Genomic DNA, 16208 nt, shown 5'->3' with positions numbered 1-16208 from the left:
CAAGAGACACTGATTTGTTGACCCAGGCCGGTGATAACCGGCTCATTCCGCAGGTCTGACAGGAACACGTGTGCACATATGCTACATAAGCTAAACGCACACACGTGCACACACTGTATGAACCGACTGTGAGTGCTCCCATGAGCTAGGTGTGCACACTCGTGAGTTCTAAGCTGCAGCTCATCCAAGCACACACACACTAGGTGTGCACACGTGTGAGTTCTCATCTGTGGCTCATGCAAGCGCACACATTTCTAGGGGATCTGCAGCAAAGTCCTCAGCAGACACCACCCACCACGTGCCACAGCATGGATGATGGGGCAGGAGGGGCTGTGACGTGGCTGCCTTGGGTTCCTGCCCCGTCATCCCATCCCACACACCCCCCTGGGCCCAGGCAGCACCCCTGGCAGAGCCGCCCCAATCTGTAGGATTTCCACCAGGTGCCCCTGACCCACAGTCTGGGTGACATGGGAGGAGGAGCCCGTCCAGGTCCAGGCTGTGGACGCCATGGCAGTGACGGGCTGTGTTCGGGTGGACGTGGCACTTCCAAGACAAAGTGTGGCCTCTGTGACCTTACCGCATTGTCCGTCTCCCGATGCTCTATTCTGGGTTTCTGTCTGAGATGACTGACAATGATAGTGGAAATCCTGCTGGCCAGGCAGGTTGGGTGGGCAGATGGGCCCCGCGTGACTGGTCTCCTCTGCGTTGGTCTTCCAGGAAAGGTGGCCATCCAGAAGGAAGACCTGCAGAAGTACCACAACAGGGACACATGGTTCCAGCTGCAGCACGTGGATGCCGACTCCGAAGTGCAGGTGAGGCTCACGGAGCCCATGGGACCAGGTACCTCCGGGTGGAGGAGATCTGATTGTGTCTAGAGAAACAGATTCAGGATTCCGGTCTTCAGCGGAAACAAGGGTTAGCAGACTGTCCCCTGGGTGTGTCCTCCTGGGTGGTTCATTTTTTTTGTTCCATCAGTTGCTGTGAGACTTAGTTGTGCAGCTTAAAAATGTAAAATGCAAAAGAACGTAACAGATAATTGAAGATAAAAGAGAATAAGGTGAGAAAACCTAAGGCTGTGGGCCTCTGTCTGCTGGAGGCGCCCACGCATGTTCCTGGCTCCCTGCCCCAGGAAGGACCAAAGAGGTGATGAGGGCCCATGGCCTGAGCATCCCCAGGGCCCACCTGGCGCCCCGGCTGTGTGTTAACTGGGAGTGACACCTTGACCAGGACCGGGGCTTCTCCCCCAGCAGGGCTGCTGCCTGGGCCCGGGGTCCAGGAGACGCTCATCGGGGGGCCTGCTTGCGTCTTCTCTTCCCTGGTGACCCTGCCTGTGCTCCCGGTCAGCCTGTCCCCAAGCCTAGGCCATGCCTGGTGTTCCAGGACCAGAACCTCGGCTGGCAGCATGGCAGCCCGGGGCCAGCGCTGAGCCGGGCCTGCACTGAGCTCAGCGGAGTGTGGCCCTGGTGCTTTGGGCCTCAGCTTCCTCCCCATAACGCAGGGTTTTGTAAGTAGCAGGGTCATTGACCGAATCCTCTAGGGGGGCCCACGAGGCCTTCCCGGGGGTCAAACAGCAGGGTCACGGACCGAACCCTCTAGGGGGGCCCACGAGGCCTTCCCGGGCTCCTGGCCCAGTGTCCACATGCCTCCTCGTGGGCCCAGGGCCTCCACTGAGCTCGGAGCTGTGTGCCGGGGCTCAGGATTTCTGCTGCGGATGCCTCGTGGCCACTGGGTCAATACCCAGACTGTGACAGGGAGGTGGCACACAGGTGCGCTGAGACGCCCAGGGTGCTTGCTCACGCCTGGTCGATCCTGACTGAGGCCCCGTGTGCTGCGGGAGGCGGAGGGGCCTGTGATCACTCAGAACGAGGGACGGTGCCCGAGTCCGGGGCGGTCCTGACTGTGACACCAGTGCTGGTGGGGGACAGCGGCCTCTCCTGCTCTGGAGGGGCTCAGACACGTGTGCTGCGTGTGCTTTACGCCCGTCCCCGCTGCCGCCGTCCGCACCTTCCCATCACTGCTGTTCTGAAGAGACTCCACCTGCAGCCACTCAGTCCCCAGGTTTAAATGCTGTTCTGGTGGCAAGTGTAGATTTCCCTTTTTCTTGTCTTTTTGAAAAAGCTTAGTTTTTAGTTCTGAAGTTGTTATCGAGTCGTAGGAAGTCACAGGAAATGCTGCCCAGGGAGTGCTGGTTAGCCTGTTCACACTCAGAGACGCATCGGGACGGGGCCCTGTCCCTCCCCGGACCCCGCCTGGTGACGTCTGTGCACCTGGGCAGGGCCCCCAACACCACTCAGATCCCGCCAGTCCTGGGTGTGCCTGCGTGTGCCCTCGTGGGCTGACGCGAGCACGCGTGGCACCCTCTGTGGATCTCGGCCTGCTGTCAGAACCACAGCTGGTTTCCTGGAGCCAGCAGCGACGCCTCGCTTTTATTTCTGGTTTTAGTAACTTGTGTTCTCTTTCTCTTTTTTTAGCATGGTTAGAAGTTTACCAATTTTACTGTTTTTTTTTTTAAATAGCTTTGGTTTATGTATTTTCTCTATTGATTTCCTGTTTTCAGTTTCATTGATTTCTGCTTTGATTCAACTTATTTGTTTCCTTCTGGCATTTTAGATTTAATTTCTCTTCTTTTCCTAGTTTCCTAAGGTGGAAGCTTAGATTATTGATTTTTAGACCTTCCGTCTTTTCCAATATCTGGATTCACTGCTTTGAATTTCCCTCTAAATGTTGCTAGGACTGTATCTCATAAATCTTGATGCTTTATTTCATGTCAACTTATGAAAAGAAACAAATTCAAAGTTTTTTCCCAGAAACTTCTGCTTTGGCCTCCTTGTTATTTGGAAATGTGTTGTTTAATCTCCATATATTTTGTTATTTTTAGCTCTCTATCTATCACTGAGTTCTAGTTCAGTTTCCAGTGTGATCTGAGAGTGGCTGTGATGCTTTCTAGATTTGCTGACATGTGTTTAAAAGCAGATTGGTCTGTCCCAGTGGATGTTTTCATGTGGGTCTGTGATGCTGTTAAGTCATTATTCCCCTTAAATAAGACTGGGAAATCTATGAAGTCAGCATTTTCAGTGCTCTGCCCTGAGTCTCTCTTCTCTCAGACCAGCATAATGCAAGAACCCTTGCTGATGTCTTACTACATCTTGCCTGCTGCTGCTAAGTCGCTTCAGTCGTGTCCGACTCTGTGCGACCCCATAGACGGCAGCCCACTAGGCTCCCCTGTCCCTGGGATTCTCCAGGCAAGAGTACTGGAGTGGGGTGCCATTGCCTTCTCCGACATCTTGCCTGGGCTCACAGCTAATGAGCAAGGTTCAGCTGACCCTCCTGTGGGAGGGGGACCACCCCAGCCCTCAACCTGGCAGGGGTTCTGGAGCCACCTCCCTGGAGAGGTAAGGGCATGGCTCCCGTTGGGGTCAGAGCAAGCCCAGGGGACACTTACATGTGCAGCCAAGCAGCCAATGTCCCCTGTGTCTGTGGGAGGTTTCGGAAAGGAACTTGGAGACAGTGACCCAGTGCCGCTGCATTCTAAGGAAAGTCACTCTAGTTTAACGTCACACTCTGCCAGTACTCTTGCCTGGAAAATCCCATGGATGGAGGAGCCTGGTAGGCTGCAGTCCATGGGGTTGTGAAGAGTCGGACACGACTGAGTGACTTCACTTTCACTTTTCACTTTCATGCATTGGAGAAGGAAATGGCAACCCACTCCAGTATTCTTGCCTGGAGAATCCCAGGGACCGGGGAGCCTGGTGGGCTGCCGTCTGTGGGGTCGCACAGAGTCGGACACGACTGAAGCGACTTAGCAGCAGCACTCACAGAAGCACCCACACCACGCTCCTCCTGTTGGACTTTTGGGGGCTGGTCTTCCCCGCTCTGTTTGCAGCCCTGATAGTGCCCTGGCTGTGTCCACCTGTCCGTCCTGCCCACTTGCTGTCCTCAGCCAGGGGCCCTTTGCACACACAGCCCCAGCCCAGCTGCATTCCTCCAGCCCGGCCCGCTCCTCCCAGAGCATCCATGAGCCCTGACTTCCTTCCTGAAGAGCAGGGCTGAGGCTCCTGGCCTCCGACCAGCCTCACGGTGGACACAGAGACACCAAGATGGGAGCAGAGCTGCCCTCGCTGCCCGAGACCCCTGACGTGCCATGAGCTTAGCCCAAGCAGCGGCTGGACACGCTGCAGACACTGCGCCCTCAGGGCCTTTTCTTTTTCTTTCTTCTGAAGCAGCACTTGCTGTCAGCAGCCCGCCCAATGTAAAGCAGGAGGGCTGGAGGCGTAAACTCTGGGATCTGAGCAGGGCAGGTAGACGGGTCATGGATGCTATGCAGGGTCAGCTGTCACCTGTCCTTGATGGGAGCCCGCGAGCTCCCACTGCTCATGGCCCCCATGACCCCCTGTCCTTGTGCCTTCCAGGGCAAGGTCCACCTGGAGCTGAGGCTGAGTGAAGTCATCACCGATTCGGGCGTCGTCTGCCACAAGCTGGCCACGCGGTAAGACCCGGGATGGCCCCACCACCGGTCTCCTCAGCTCTGAACATGACCCTGGGCAGTGGGCAGGTCGTGATTTGTAAACAGATGAGTCAGGATTCCCAGAAGTAGGGCTTCCCCCAGAGACGGTCTGAGCATCCTCGGGAGGCACATGCTCACCCGGGGGGTGGCGTATTTGGCTTTTGCGAATAACCAGTCACTCGGGGTGACGTTTAGCAGAGGTGGGGTCACGCCCCTGGCTTTACGCTCAAGGAAATGGTGAGTTGGGGGCAGAGTTGAGGTTTGACCTCTGACCTCAACCCCCAAATCTTAGCTGCCTCTACCCATAATGCTTGGTGAGTGTGCATGTGTGCACCTCTGTGTGTGCAGGTGTGTAGGAATGAGTGTGCACACCTGTGTGATTGTGTGCATGCAAGTGTGTAGGAGTGTGTGCACACTTGTGAATGTGCACCTGTCAGTGTGTGCTTGCAGGTGTGCAGTGGTGAGTGTACACAATTGTGTGAGTGTGTGTGCAAGTATGAAGGAGTGTGCACCTATAGATGTGTGCCTGCAAGTGTGTAGGAGTGAGTGTGTACCTGTTGGGTGTGTGCCTGCATGTCTATAGGGGTGAGTGTGCACGTGTGTGTACCAGTGTGCAGGAGTGAGTGTGCACCTGTTGGGTCTGTGCCTGCAAGTCTGTAGGAGTGAGTGTACGTGTGTGTGTGTGCACGCCCAAGTGTACAGGAGTGAGTGTGCACCTATGGGTGTGTGCCTGCAGCTCTGTAGGGGTGAGTGTCCACCTGTGTGTGGGGGGTCAGCTTAGGCACATACCCTGCTGCGAATGTACCTTTTCCACTGAGATGGGCTCTGGGCAGATGGGTCCTGAACAGGCTCGAGCACCAGGTTGTGCAGCTGTTGCAGCGACGTCCCTGGGAGGAGGGCTGATGAACCCACGACCCGTCTCCCGTTGTGCGTGTTGCATCCTGGGAGGCAGCATGTCGGGTTTCCTTTCTCTCTGAGATGTTTTGGTGGTCGGCCCCATGCCGCTCAGAGCCTTGAGTGCTGGTTGGTGAGGAGGGGCAGTGCCGGCCGGCAAGTGGCTGTCTATCAGGCGGCTGTCCCCGCGTCCAGGCACGTCTCTGAGATGCCAGGTGCAGGAAGAACTGCTCCCCGACTAAGCTGCTGCCAGGAAACCTTTGTCCCTGAGGCTCCAAAGTAAACCTACCATCCTGCCTTCTCCCTGATTTACAACTGGATGTGATAAAAATCCTTTAGCCTTGAACTTGGGCCTTTGGCACAGTGTGGGGGCAAGTGAATCCCTCCTCCTGCTTCCAGCCCCAGGGCTGCAGCTCCCCGCCCCCCAACTGAGGACCTCCTCCCACCCTTCCAACCAGCGGGTCACCCTGTGTGTTTCTCCCGGGTGAGATCCACCCACTGTGCCACTGTGGCTGCTGGGCTACCGAGCCCCTGGGCCTTTTGGGGTGTCACCCTCACACAAGCCCCTCCCCAGGGCTTTCGGGGTGTCAACCCCTCACATAAGCCCCTCCCTGGGCCTCTCAGGATGTCAACCTCACACAAGCCCCTCCCCCGGCCTCTCGGGGTGTCAGCCCCTCACACAAGCCCCTCCCCCGGCCTCTCAAGTGTCAGCCCCTCACACAAGCCCCTCCCCAGCCTCTCAGGGTGTCAGCCTCACACAAGCCCCTCCGCCGGCCTCTCAGGGTGTCAGCCTCACACAAGCCCCTCACACAAGCCCCTCCCTGGGCCCCTCACTGGAGCCTTTGGCTAACTCACGGCTTCATCCCCATCCCTGGAAATGTGCCTGAGATTCTTGTTTAATGAGAAGTTAGTTCACGGAGGCAGGAGGATGAGGATGACCCCAGACCAGGTCAGTAGCAGGGAGTGAAGTGCGAAATTCCAGAAAGGGTGGAAGAGAAAGACCTGAAGACATTCGCTAAAGTTCCTGAGGCCCAGCCTGTCCAGTGGGCAGAGAAATGGAGAGAGGGGCCACCCACTCGCGGAGCAGAAACAGAGGAGCTCTGACCCTGAGAGAGGAGGTCCCATGAAGGGTCAGGACCACCAGGCCCCCTCGAGGGGCAGAAGCCACCCAGGTGCCCACCTGCAGGAGTAAGCAGGACCACAGTCTCCCTGAGGCAGGAAGACGGGACATTCAGACCCTTGGCGTCTGAGTGGGGTTAGGGCTCTGCTTCCAGCCAGGATGGGACGGTGGGACGCGTGCCCTCTCTCACCTCAGAGGACTAAAGAGCTGACGCCGTCTGCACCAGCCATGCGGACGTGAGGAAGCAGACGAGGTCACCGCAGGCCCACTTTTGTCCTGGACGTGCGTTGGTGACACAGCCAGCGAGCTCCCCCAGTGGAGCCCAAGGCAAGTGAGAAGAGAGACAGAGCCGGGGCATCTTCTGCAGGGCAGGGCACTTGGTGGCACTCCCTGGACCTGCACGAATGGACAGGGTGGAGCCCCTCAGGACCAGGTGGGCAAGAGGGCTGAGGGCAAAAGGGGCCACAGAGCTGGGGGTCATTTGAGTCTCCCCCAGCCCAGTGGAGAACACGCACTCACTCGGACACTCAGCAGACTCTGGGGGCCACGCCGGGCAGTGGGGCCAAACTGTCCCCAGACAAGGCCACCGGCACCTCCCGGACAGAGCTGTGGAGCAGTCTCTTCAAACAAGAGACCACAACCTCTGACGGCACAGAGGAGCCCAGAACCCGGGCACTGACAATGTGAAGCTCACAGCATCCAGCATCAAGCCAGGAGTTCAAGCAGGAGCAAGGCCTGTCCAGCAACAGACCAGGGTGACAGGTGATGGATAAGGGCAGTCCAAGAGCTGGTGTGACCACGATCCAGACCCAAAGGGAGCCAGGAACCAGGGCAGTTGATGGAGCAAAGCCTGAGATGGGGTTTCCCTGCCTGAGAAGCACGTTGGAGGCAGCGCGCAGGCCAAGGCTGTGAGCCCCTGCAGTGCTGGTCCCTCAGGCCCCCCGAGAGCACAGACCGAATCCCGCTTCCTGCCTGACAGGGCTGCGTAGACCTCTCTCGAGCTCCTGGGGACGGAAGGCAGGGGCTTCGCTCAGGGAGCTCTGCGCTGCGGACAAAGGACGTCACCTGCCGTATCGTAAACAGAGGGCGTTGCACCTCCAAGCCAGCAGCCACTGCAGCCGCCCCCAGCAGCGCCTTGCCCCGAGGGTCTCAGGGTGGACAGTCTAGGACTCTGGCCTTAGAGAGCGGAGGTGCCCATCAGAGGAATGATCTCAGTGAGCCCAGACTCCCGCCCATGTCTTCCCATGTGTGGAAAAGCACTAAACTCCTTAACCTGAAGTGTTTGGGTTTAATTAACAGTGACCTTTTGATGTTCCGACCACCTGGTCTTTGTTGCAGGCGCTCCTTTGTACCCTGGCATCTCTCACCTGTTCAGAGCCGTCTGAGAGGCTGCATCTTGGGCTAGGTCCTCAGAAAGTCCACCACGTAAACAGGGCCCTCAACTCATGCTGTGCATTGCTTTCAGCCAACACTGGAAACGTGTCTGTCCTTCCCGTGGGTGCACACACACTTTCTCTTGCCCCCAGGTGTTTGCTGCCTGCTGACCAGGGTGTCCATCTCTGTTTACTAGATGGGAGCCCAGGAAGCACTTTGCGGGGACTTGTGGCTCTTGGCCTAAGCTGTTGAGACATCTGCCCTCCCAGACCTCAGGGCGGCTGTGAGAGATGGCCCCTGGGCCTCGGGTCCCCTCCTGACCCCCACTTCTCTCCTCAGCATCCTCGAATGCCAGGGCCTCCCCATCGTGAACGGGCAGTGTGACCCCTACGCCACAGTGACCCTGGCAGGACCATGCAGGCAAGTACTGCCTCAGCTGCAGGGTGGGCGAGGTCCCTGAGGCGGGGCTTCCCTCCGGAAAGCAGGTGGGCCAGGCAGGCTGTGTAGGTCTCACTTCTTCTGTTTCCTCCATGGCCTAAAGTTTGTAAGAAGAAAGCCTTCTTGTTCTTCACGTGGGTGTCTCTGGCTCAGTAAAGGGTCCTGATTTGCATACCATCTGGTGCTGGAGACGCAACCGCGCGAGGGCCAGGTGGTCTGTGCGCTGGAGGGCCCAGCCTTGGTGGAATCAGCGTCAACAGTGTTTTCCATCCGATCCTTCCCCTCGAACGCAGGTCAGAAGCGAAGAAGACAAAGGTGAAGAAGAAGACCAACAACCCCCAGTTTGACGAAGTGTTTTACTTTGAGGTCGGTGTTTCAGTGGCACAAACACAATCAGTACCCACAGCCCAGGGTCTTTGGCAAAAGGGCCCTCGGTCACTGCTGTGGACAGTTCTGGGTGCTGTCCCTCACCTGGAGTCCCTCCCACCCTGCAGCATGAACCCCCAGGAACTCCTTCCTTCCCTGGGCAGAAAGGCTGTTTGCTGCTTCCAGTTTGACCCGGTTTTGTGTTGAATGCTGACAAATTAATACTTTCCAAATTACCAAGATTTTGGGGTTTTTTGGCTGGCTTGGTTTGGGTTTTTTTGCTCCACCCAGTCTCCCCTGAGCAGCAGAGGGAGGCTTGTTTCACCGTAAGTAGTGAAGGTTTTGGGGGTGGAGGTAGTGCATTCAGACGAGAGCCCCCAACTGCCCCTTAGAACCGGAACCACCAGTTGGCTGGCGGGTGAGGGCCAGGCTGGCACAGAACTACCGACCACTGGCTCAGAGGTGCCAGTCTCAGTGACGCTCGAGAGGCCATCGTCCCCACACAAAGGTCACCATAGTAAGCATGAGGGTCTTGCTCCCATCTCCATGGTTCGCTGCCCAGCACGGGGCGGGTGGGGTGGCTGTGCCCTTATGCAGTGACCTTATGCATCAGGGCTCCCAGAGCAGAGTGTATGCGCCACTGTCCAAGGGGCAGTGGGCAGGGCTTCCGGGGTGGGGCTGGAAAGGGTGTGCATGGAGCACTGGAGCTGTAGGAGACTGGAAATGCTGGAGTGGAAGAGGACTTTGCAAATGAACTTGGAGGGATGGGTCAGGATGTACGGAGGTCACTGGCCTCTTCCTCCTGGGCCCTCAAGAGGGTGGGCGATGGTGGCCTCATTGGGTGGCTGTGGAGGGCTAGAGGCACAGCCTGAGAGCCTGGATGAAGAACCGGTGCCATCCTGGGATGTGCTTGTTGTAGCCAGGAGGAGAAGGTGGCCAACCCTCCCTCACAGGTGCATCTGGAAGGCTGTGCAGGAGTGAGCAGGCGGCCAGGGGCAGCAGAAGCCTGACGCTCTCTCTCCGTCCCCGCAGGTGACCAGGCCCTGCAGCTACAGCCGCAAGTCTCACTTCGACTTTGAGGAGGAGGACGTGGACAAGCTGGAAATCCGGTGAGTGAGGGTGTTTGGGGTCGAGATTCCCAGGCAGTGCGCCTGGGCTCCTATGTCCTGCTGGATCCCTGTTCTGGTTTTAGAAACTGGGCAACATCTATGATAGCTTATGGTGAACGATGTTGGATCGTGACCTCTAAAGATTTAGCTTCAGGACCGGGGACCAGGCTTGATCACGCAGAGCTTTTGTGTGGCAGAAGTGTTATTACAGTGAAAAAGGAGAGAGAGAGCTTCTGACATAGGCGTCAGAAGGGGGATGGAGAGTGCCCCCCTCCATAGTCTGATCAAGGCTTTATGTACTTCTGCCAGACCCAATCCCACAACATACTCTTAAGACAACAAGGTTGGTCAGAAGGTTCCTGTTAAGAGCAAGAAACATGCCCTTGAGCGAGAGGTTGTTCTATAATCATTAGTTCAGAGCTTAAGGAAAAACATACCCTTGAGCAAGATGAATTGTTTGGTTGTATTGTTGTGTAATCATTAGCTCTAGGTTTAAAGAAAATTAGTCTTAAAGATTGTTGTCACAACAACTCAGAGTTTAAGAAAACATGTCTTAGGTGACTAAGACAAAGCAATGTAGAAAAAAATGTTTGTCCCTTTCTCCTCCTCGAGGGCCCTGGACTCCTTATCAACCTACCTAAGATTTAACTCTCTCATCTATAGACAGGAACGTCAGTTTTCTGGGTCATTTTAACACGAGGATGCTGGGTGGTGGCTAGAGGCCACATGGTCTGTGTTCACTTTGCAGTGTCTTCCTGGCTTCAAGGCAGAGGTTCCAAGCCCCTCTGCGTGTGAGGCCTGGTCTGGTGCACGGTTCCACTGCTTCGAAGCCTCGCAGTGGGGCCTCTAGGGCAAGGTCCAGCATCCCTCTGGGCCTCGCCAGCCCTCTTGCCTCCCTGGCTGTAGCACCACCCCCTGTGTCTGGGGACAGATCATAAGCCTCAGTCTGGGCTGGCCACAGTGGGTCTGACCACCATGCTCATGAGAACCATAGGGCTTTTCCAGATTTGACACCATTTAAGTTTGCTTTCCTGTGGGTCAGGATTTCCCTTGAAGCCTGAAGTTCTGACACTCAGTCAGGGGCAGCCTGGGATCTGTCTGGCAAGCTCAGCCTCCTCGTAGTGACAGGCCGTGGGGTGGGGCTCTGGGTGAGCAGCTCTTCCCTCTAAGGGCCTGAGCTGCTTGGACCTCAGGCTTCAGCTGTGCTCAGAGTGGCCTGCGGGCCTGTCCTGCCCCAGTTCTGGGCTTTGGGGCTCCCGTTGCCTGGCCACCTGGTAAGAGGCCCCATTCTTTCTGCCTTCCAGGGTGGACCTGTGGAACGCCAGCAACCTAAAGTTCGGAGACGAGTTCCTGGGGGAGCTGAGGGTCCCGCTGAAGGTGCTGCGGCAGTCCAGCCCCCATGAAGCCTGGTGAGGGCAGCCACGGCCCAGCAGCATCTTCTGCATGATGGTGACCATGCCAGCTGTGTCTCCCCATGCTGTGCTCATGGCTCTGGGTGCCGGCAGACGGGCCCTCAGGTGTCCTGAGACCAGGGCCCCTCCCCCTGCCTCCTGCCTCAACTCCAGGCTCCTGGGCCCACGGGTCGCATCGCCATGTCACAGGGAGGGAGCAGACCCCAGGCTTGGAGCCTGAGCCCCTGACAGTGGCTTCACTGCCCCGTCTCACCACTGAGGTGGGGGGCAGGTGCAGATAACTCACCTCACACCTCACCCCAGAGCCTACTCACCTGTGAACATGTGGGCAGATGTTGGTGCTATGCTCCAGGGAGCATCCATCCCAGGAAACTGGAATTCCTCTTTCAATTCCCAGGCGGCCCTGCTTGACCAACAACCTGGCCTTGGGATGGGGCTGGACGGGAGGCCTGCAGGTGGTCAATGCCTCAGCCATTTCATACCTCAGCCTGCCTGGCATGAGAGCTCAGGGAGCTGGGTGCTGCAAGGCCATGGGTGGGTTGGGAGGGCGAGGTTATCCGTCAGGAGCACCGCTGGGTGCCCCTGTGCCTGGGGCCACCCCTCCCCACTAATGTCCATTTCTGAGGGTCATTCCCCCGGGCGCTGCTCAGCGACAGCCGTTTTCAGGAGTCAGTCTCCAGGGTAAATGGTTTTACTGCAGAGTCTCCTGCACTGCTCATGGCCCTGCCTGTTCCTCCCATCCCCACACCTCCCCTTCTGAGTCTGTGGCTCTGTGATCAGCCCAAAGTGAGCAACCACGGGGGATGCCCCCCATGCAGACTCGGTGAGGGCATCAGGTGGGGGACGCCCCAGGTGCAGGGACCCTGTAGGGGGGGTCAGGTGGCGCCACTGAGGGCTGGGGACGTGCAGGGGTGTCCTGCAGAGTGTCCGCGAGTCCCCTCGCCTCGGACGCTGAGCCAGCCCCTGTCGGGAGGACCGCTGCAGCCAGGTCCCTGGGGAGTGATGGCCTCATGCTGCTCGTCCGTGTGTCCTGCACCAGGTACTTCCTTCAGCCTCGGGACAACGGCAGCAAGAGCTTGAAGCCAGGGGATCTAGGCTCCCTGCGTTTGAATGTGGTTTACACAGAAGACCACGTTTTCTCCTCTGACTACTACAGCCCCCTGCGGGACCTGCTGCTGAGGTCGGCAGACGTGGAGGTACCTACATGGCCCCCCAAGGCCCTGCCCACCACCACCCGGCACTTGGCAACCTCCCCACCACCCCCGCCCCCATCAGCCCAGACCTCCCAGCCTGCCTAGTGCTTGGGACCATCTGTGTCTCCCTTTACTGGGGGTGAGGACCCCACAGCCCCCATAGGAAGAGCCACAGGAACCCCCATACCCCACACGAGAGCCCCGGGAAACCCAGCATAGCCCAGGACTTGCGATTTCTTTGACTATGACCCCAGAGTCGCTGGCGGGCCCTCTGCACACCGGCTGGTGCTGCATGTGGGCAGGTGGGCATGGCACCCGGAGCGGGGCCGGGCAGACAGGGGCTCACTTCCCGCACCCCTGCCCCAGCCTGTCTCCGCATCCGCGGCCCACATCCTGGGCGAGGTCTGCAGAGAGAAGCAGGAGGCGGCCATCCCGCTGGTGCGGCTCTTCCTGCATTACGGCCGGGTGGTGCCCTTCATCAGTGCCATCGCCAGCGCCGAGGTCCGCAGGACCCAGTGAGTGCCAGCTGGGCCCGAGACCCTCTGGGGTCCCGGCCTGATGAGGGGTTGGGCGGGGGCCCAGGCAGCCAGAGGGAGCCACGCAGACTTCACAGACATGCTGACTCTTTTAAAACTTTGCCTTTTCTCCTGGGAACAAGGTGGGGGGCAGGCGAGTGGGGAGCTGGGTGCCTGGGGTCAGTTCCGTTCCAAGGTTGGGGCTGTGGGATCAGCATGAAGCCCGCATCAGGGGCCGAGTCCCTGCTCCCCAGGGCCTGCCACTGTTCTGGGAGGTGGGCTCTGCTGGGACCAACGGCTCAGAAAGATCCATACACGTCTGTGGAGGTGTGGTGAGGCCACCCTTTGCCCCTGGTGCTGTCCTGAGTCCCTGAAGACCAGGTGCGGCTCTTGAAGTGTGGGGCCCTGGGGGCCCTGTGGTGATCGTAGTGGTGGGGGGTTAGTTACGCAGCAGGCAGGCCTGGACCCCTGGCTGCTGCAAGGCATTCGTTGGTCAGGGCAGCCCCCTACCCCCTGGACGCCTCCCTATCCATGCTGTTTTCTAGGGACCCCAACACCATCTTCCGAGGAAACTCACTGACATCCAAGTGCATCGATGAGACGATGAAGCTGGCAGGCATGCAGTACCTACACGTCACCCTGAAACCCACCATAGAGGAGGTGAGGGCCTGCAGGAGGGGAGGCCTGGGCGCCCCCGGAGCCCAGAGCTGTCGCCGCCACGCCAGCTTCCCCAGCCTCCTGAGGGGGCCTCCCAGCATCCCAGAGCCTCCCTCATTTTTCAAATTAGAAAAATACTTCAGAAAGTCCGTTATTCCACTCAGACAGGAGGACCCATGGGAGGACACCTCCTTCCCCAGTCCAAGAGGCCGTTCCTATGGGTCCCCTTTCCGGGAGGGGAGTTTCCTTAGAACCGTTTCACAAGAAACGGGTCCTTTGCAGTTGAGAGGACTGAGACTAGAGTCTGGTTTGCTCTGTGAACCGAGCCCTGAGGGCACCTTGGGGTGACCTGTGAATGAACCCGTGGAAGCTCACCCTGCGTGAGCCGGCGCTCCGTGGTCTGGCCAGGCCCGCCAGGACCTCCACCCGCCTGGGCCCCAGTTCAGCTCACGTGTGGCTTGTCCTGAACACTCTTTGTAGATTTGCCAAAGTCACAAGTCCTGTGAGATCGACCCCGTGAGGCTGAAGGACGGCGAGAGCCTGGAGAGCAACATGGTGAGGCCGCGCTCTGGATGGGCGGGGCTGTGGGGGCCACCCAGGCACCTGAACTGCAGCGCTGTGGGGGCCACCTGGGCACCGGCCGCCACACTGTGCTCCAGGCCTGGCCCGCGGCTCACAGATCACGCTGTCTGTGCCTCTAAAGAGCCGAGAGGGGGCCTGGCCTTCTGCGGTCACATCCCGTGGTGCCATCTATGGGTCCTTGGTCGGCAGGGGAGGGGCCACAACGTGCCCCTCTGCCCTCCTTGGTTGGATGCAGGGTCTGGACTCCACAGCACACCGGTCCTGACCCGTGGCGGGAAGTCTGTTGCCCGAGGGCCTCAGGGGCAGCAGGGCTCTGAGCAGCTGGCTCCGCAGCCCCGGGAAGGCTGGGTGCAGCCGACACTGCTCTCTCTGCCTTTGCAGGAGAACCTGCGGCAATTCGTCGACCGCGTGTTCAGCGTCATCACCAAATCGGGGGTGAGCTGCCCCACCGTCATGTGTGACATCTTCTTCTCCCTGCGGGAGGCGGCTGCCAAGCGCTTCCAGGGTGAGTGCTCGTGGGCCCCTCGTGGGGAGGCCTCCAGGCAGCAGAGGACTCGCAGTTCCCGTCAGGGTTGCGGCTCCGGCCGTTGCTGCTGGGAGGGGTCAGGCACCAGTGTGGAGGGCTCCCTGTCTGCACTCCCCAGCTCTCCCCACTCCTGTCTACATTCCCCTGTCTACACCCACCCCTGGGGGAGCCAGGCCCCAGCCCTGCCCGGGGAATCACAGCTCACAGCCGAGCTTTGTCCCAGTGGCTCCCATTTTCTTCCTGGCCCCGGTTTTTCCCTGCGGCTCCAAAAGCCCAGGGGAGTCTGTCTGTCCGTGTCTCGACCACAGATGACCTGGACGTGAGGTACACAGCTGTGAGTAGCTTCATTTTCCTGAGGTTCTTCGCTCCAGCCATCCTGTCCCCCAACCTCTTCCAGCTCACGCCCCACCACACGGTGAGTGAGCCTCAGACACAGGACACGTGAACCAGTCAACCAGACCCGTCCAGCCGTCCTGACCCATCCAGCCCCCCGGACCAGCAGGGGTTAGGGAAGGTGCTGCTAGCCAAGTGGGGGAAGGTGCAGAGACAGCTCCATGTGGTGACTGGGTTATGGATGAGCCACGGGCCCTTAAGTCCTTATCTCCGGGAGGTGCTGAGACATTCTGATCTAAGTCATGTCATTAAAAACATTGGATGGTGTGACCAGGCTTCAGCTGAGGGCTGACGCCACCCCACCCGCCATGGGAAGACAGAGTGTCCCTGACCTTGGGTATATTCAGTCATCATTCAGGCCAGGTGGTCATGTGACTTTTGAACTCCCGCCATGACCGTGAGTGAGGCCCACGCCCTCGTGGACAAAGTGCCAGGCGGCCCCAGCACTTGGTGGAAAGCCCAGAGTGATGGCCCGTTCCTGGTTTTGAGTTCAGCCTATGAACGGTGTGGAGGGTGAGGGGCCCCTGGGCAGCGTCCTGGGAGACGTGGCCAGAGATCTGCCCCTTGGCTGGCAGCACTGGATGTGGATGGCCCGGAGGCCGCCTCTTCAGCAGGTCCCAGACACACAGGCGGAGGGTCTACAGGGACCTGTGAGTCCAGCAGTTTGGGGGGTATCTGCTCCCTCACGGATGACACGCACGTGGGACGGCTTTTTGGGGTGTCCTTCCTTTTGTTGGTGGCACTTCTGGGCTCAGTCACAACTTGTCTGAGAGACCGTCACCCTCTTGTCTCTGGCAGGACCCACAGACATCAAGGACGCTGACACTTGTTTCGAAGACCATTCAGACTCTAGGCAGCCTGTCCAAGTCCAAGTCCGTGAGTCACTGACTTTAGTTCTCCTTTCAACACGAGGGAGGACGTGGAGTGATAGGGTGAGGAGAGCCACGGCCTGGCCCCCCCATATGAGGCTGTAAGAGTGCCCTTGGGGAGAAACAGGGTGACAGCATGTGGGGGTGGCATGCCCTGTAGGTGTGACAATCCCTGTGGGTAGTGATGTCACGTCACCTAGACACGGAGACCGTCCCCCGTGGGCGGTGATGTCACGTCGCCTAGACACGGAGACCA

At 58.7% G+C, this 16208-nt stretch overlaps 1 protein-coding gene across 5 annotated transcripts in view; it reads left to right on the top strand.

The window, feature by feature from the left end:
* Nucleotides 1-16208, top strand: part of RASA3 (RAS p21 protein activator 3) — an 80002-nt gene that overhangs the window by 49442 nt on the left and 14352 nt on the right. For 4 of the 5 annotated variants that reach the window (XM_081551598.1, XM_081551597.1, XM_081551600.1 and 1 more), the window contains exons 4-16: nt 718-812; nt 4410-4486; nt 8232-8312; nt 8624-8696; nt 9729-9805; nt 11110-11214; nt 12257-12413; nt 12777-12925; nt 13471-13585; nt 14063-14137; nt 14546-14669; nt 14999-15105; nt 15882-15959. In XM_081551598.1, coding sequence (XP_081407724.1) covers nt 718-812; nt 4410-4486; nt 8232-8312; nt 8624-8696; nt 9729-9805; nt 11110-11214; nt 12257-12413; nt 12777-12925; nt 13471-13585; nt 14063-14137; nt 14546-14669; nt 14999-15105; nt 15882-15959 — 1313 coding nt within the window. Of the gene's footprint in view, nt 1-717; nt 813-4409; nt 4487-8231; nt 8317-8623; nt 8697-9728; nt 9806-11109; nt 11215-12256; nt 12414-12776; nt 12926-13470; nt 13586-14062; nt 14138-14545; nt 14670-14998; nt 15106-15881; nt 15960-16208 lie in introns of all 5 variants that reach the window. The other variant, XM_081551601.1, reaches the window with a different exon arrangement.

This window comes from Giraffa tippelskirchi, chromosome 12, assembly GCF_054371585.1.
Source record: "Giraffa tippelskirchi isolate mGirTip1 chromosome 12, T2T-mGirTip1v1.2.pri, whole genome shotgun sequence".
In the NCBI taxonomy this organism is placed as follows: Eukaryota; Metazoa; Chordata; class Mammalia; order Artiodactyla; family Giraffidae; genus Giraffa; species Giraffa tippelskirchi.
Note: the sequence above shows the minus strand (reverse complement) of the source record. Positions and strands in the feature narration are given on the sequence as shown.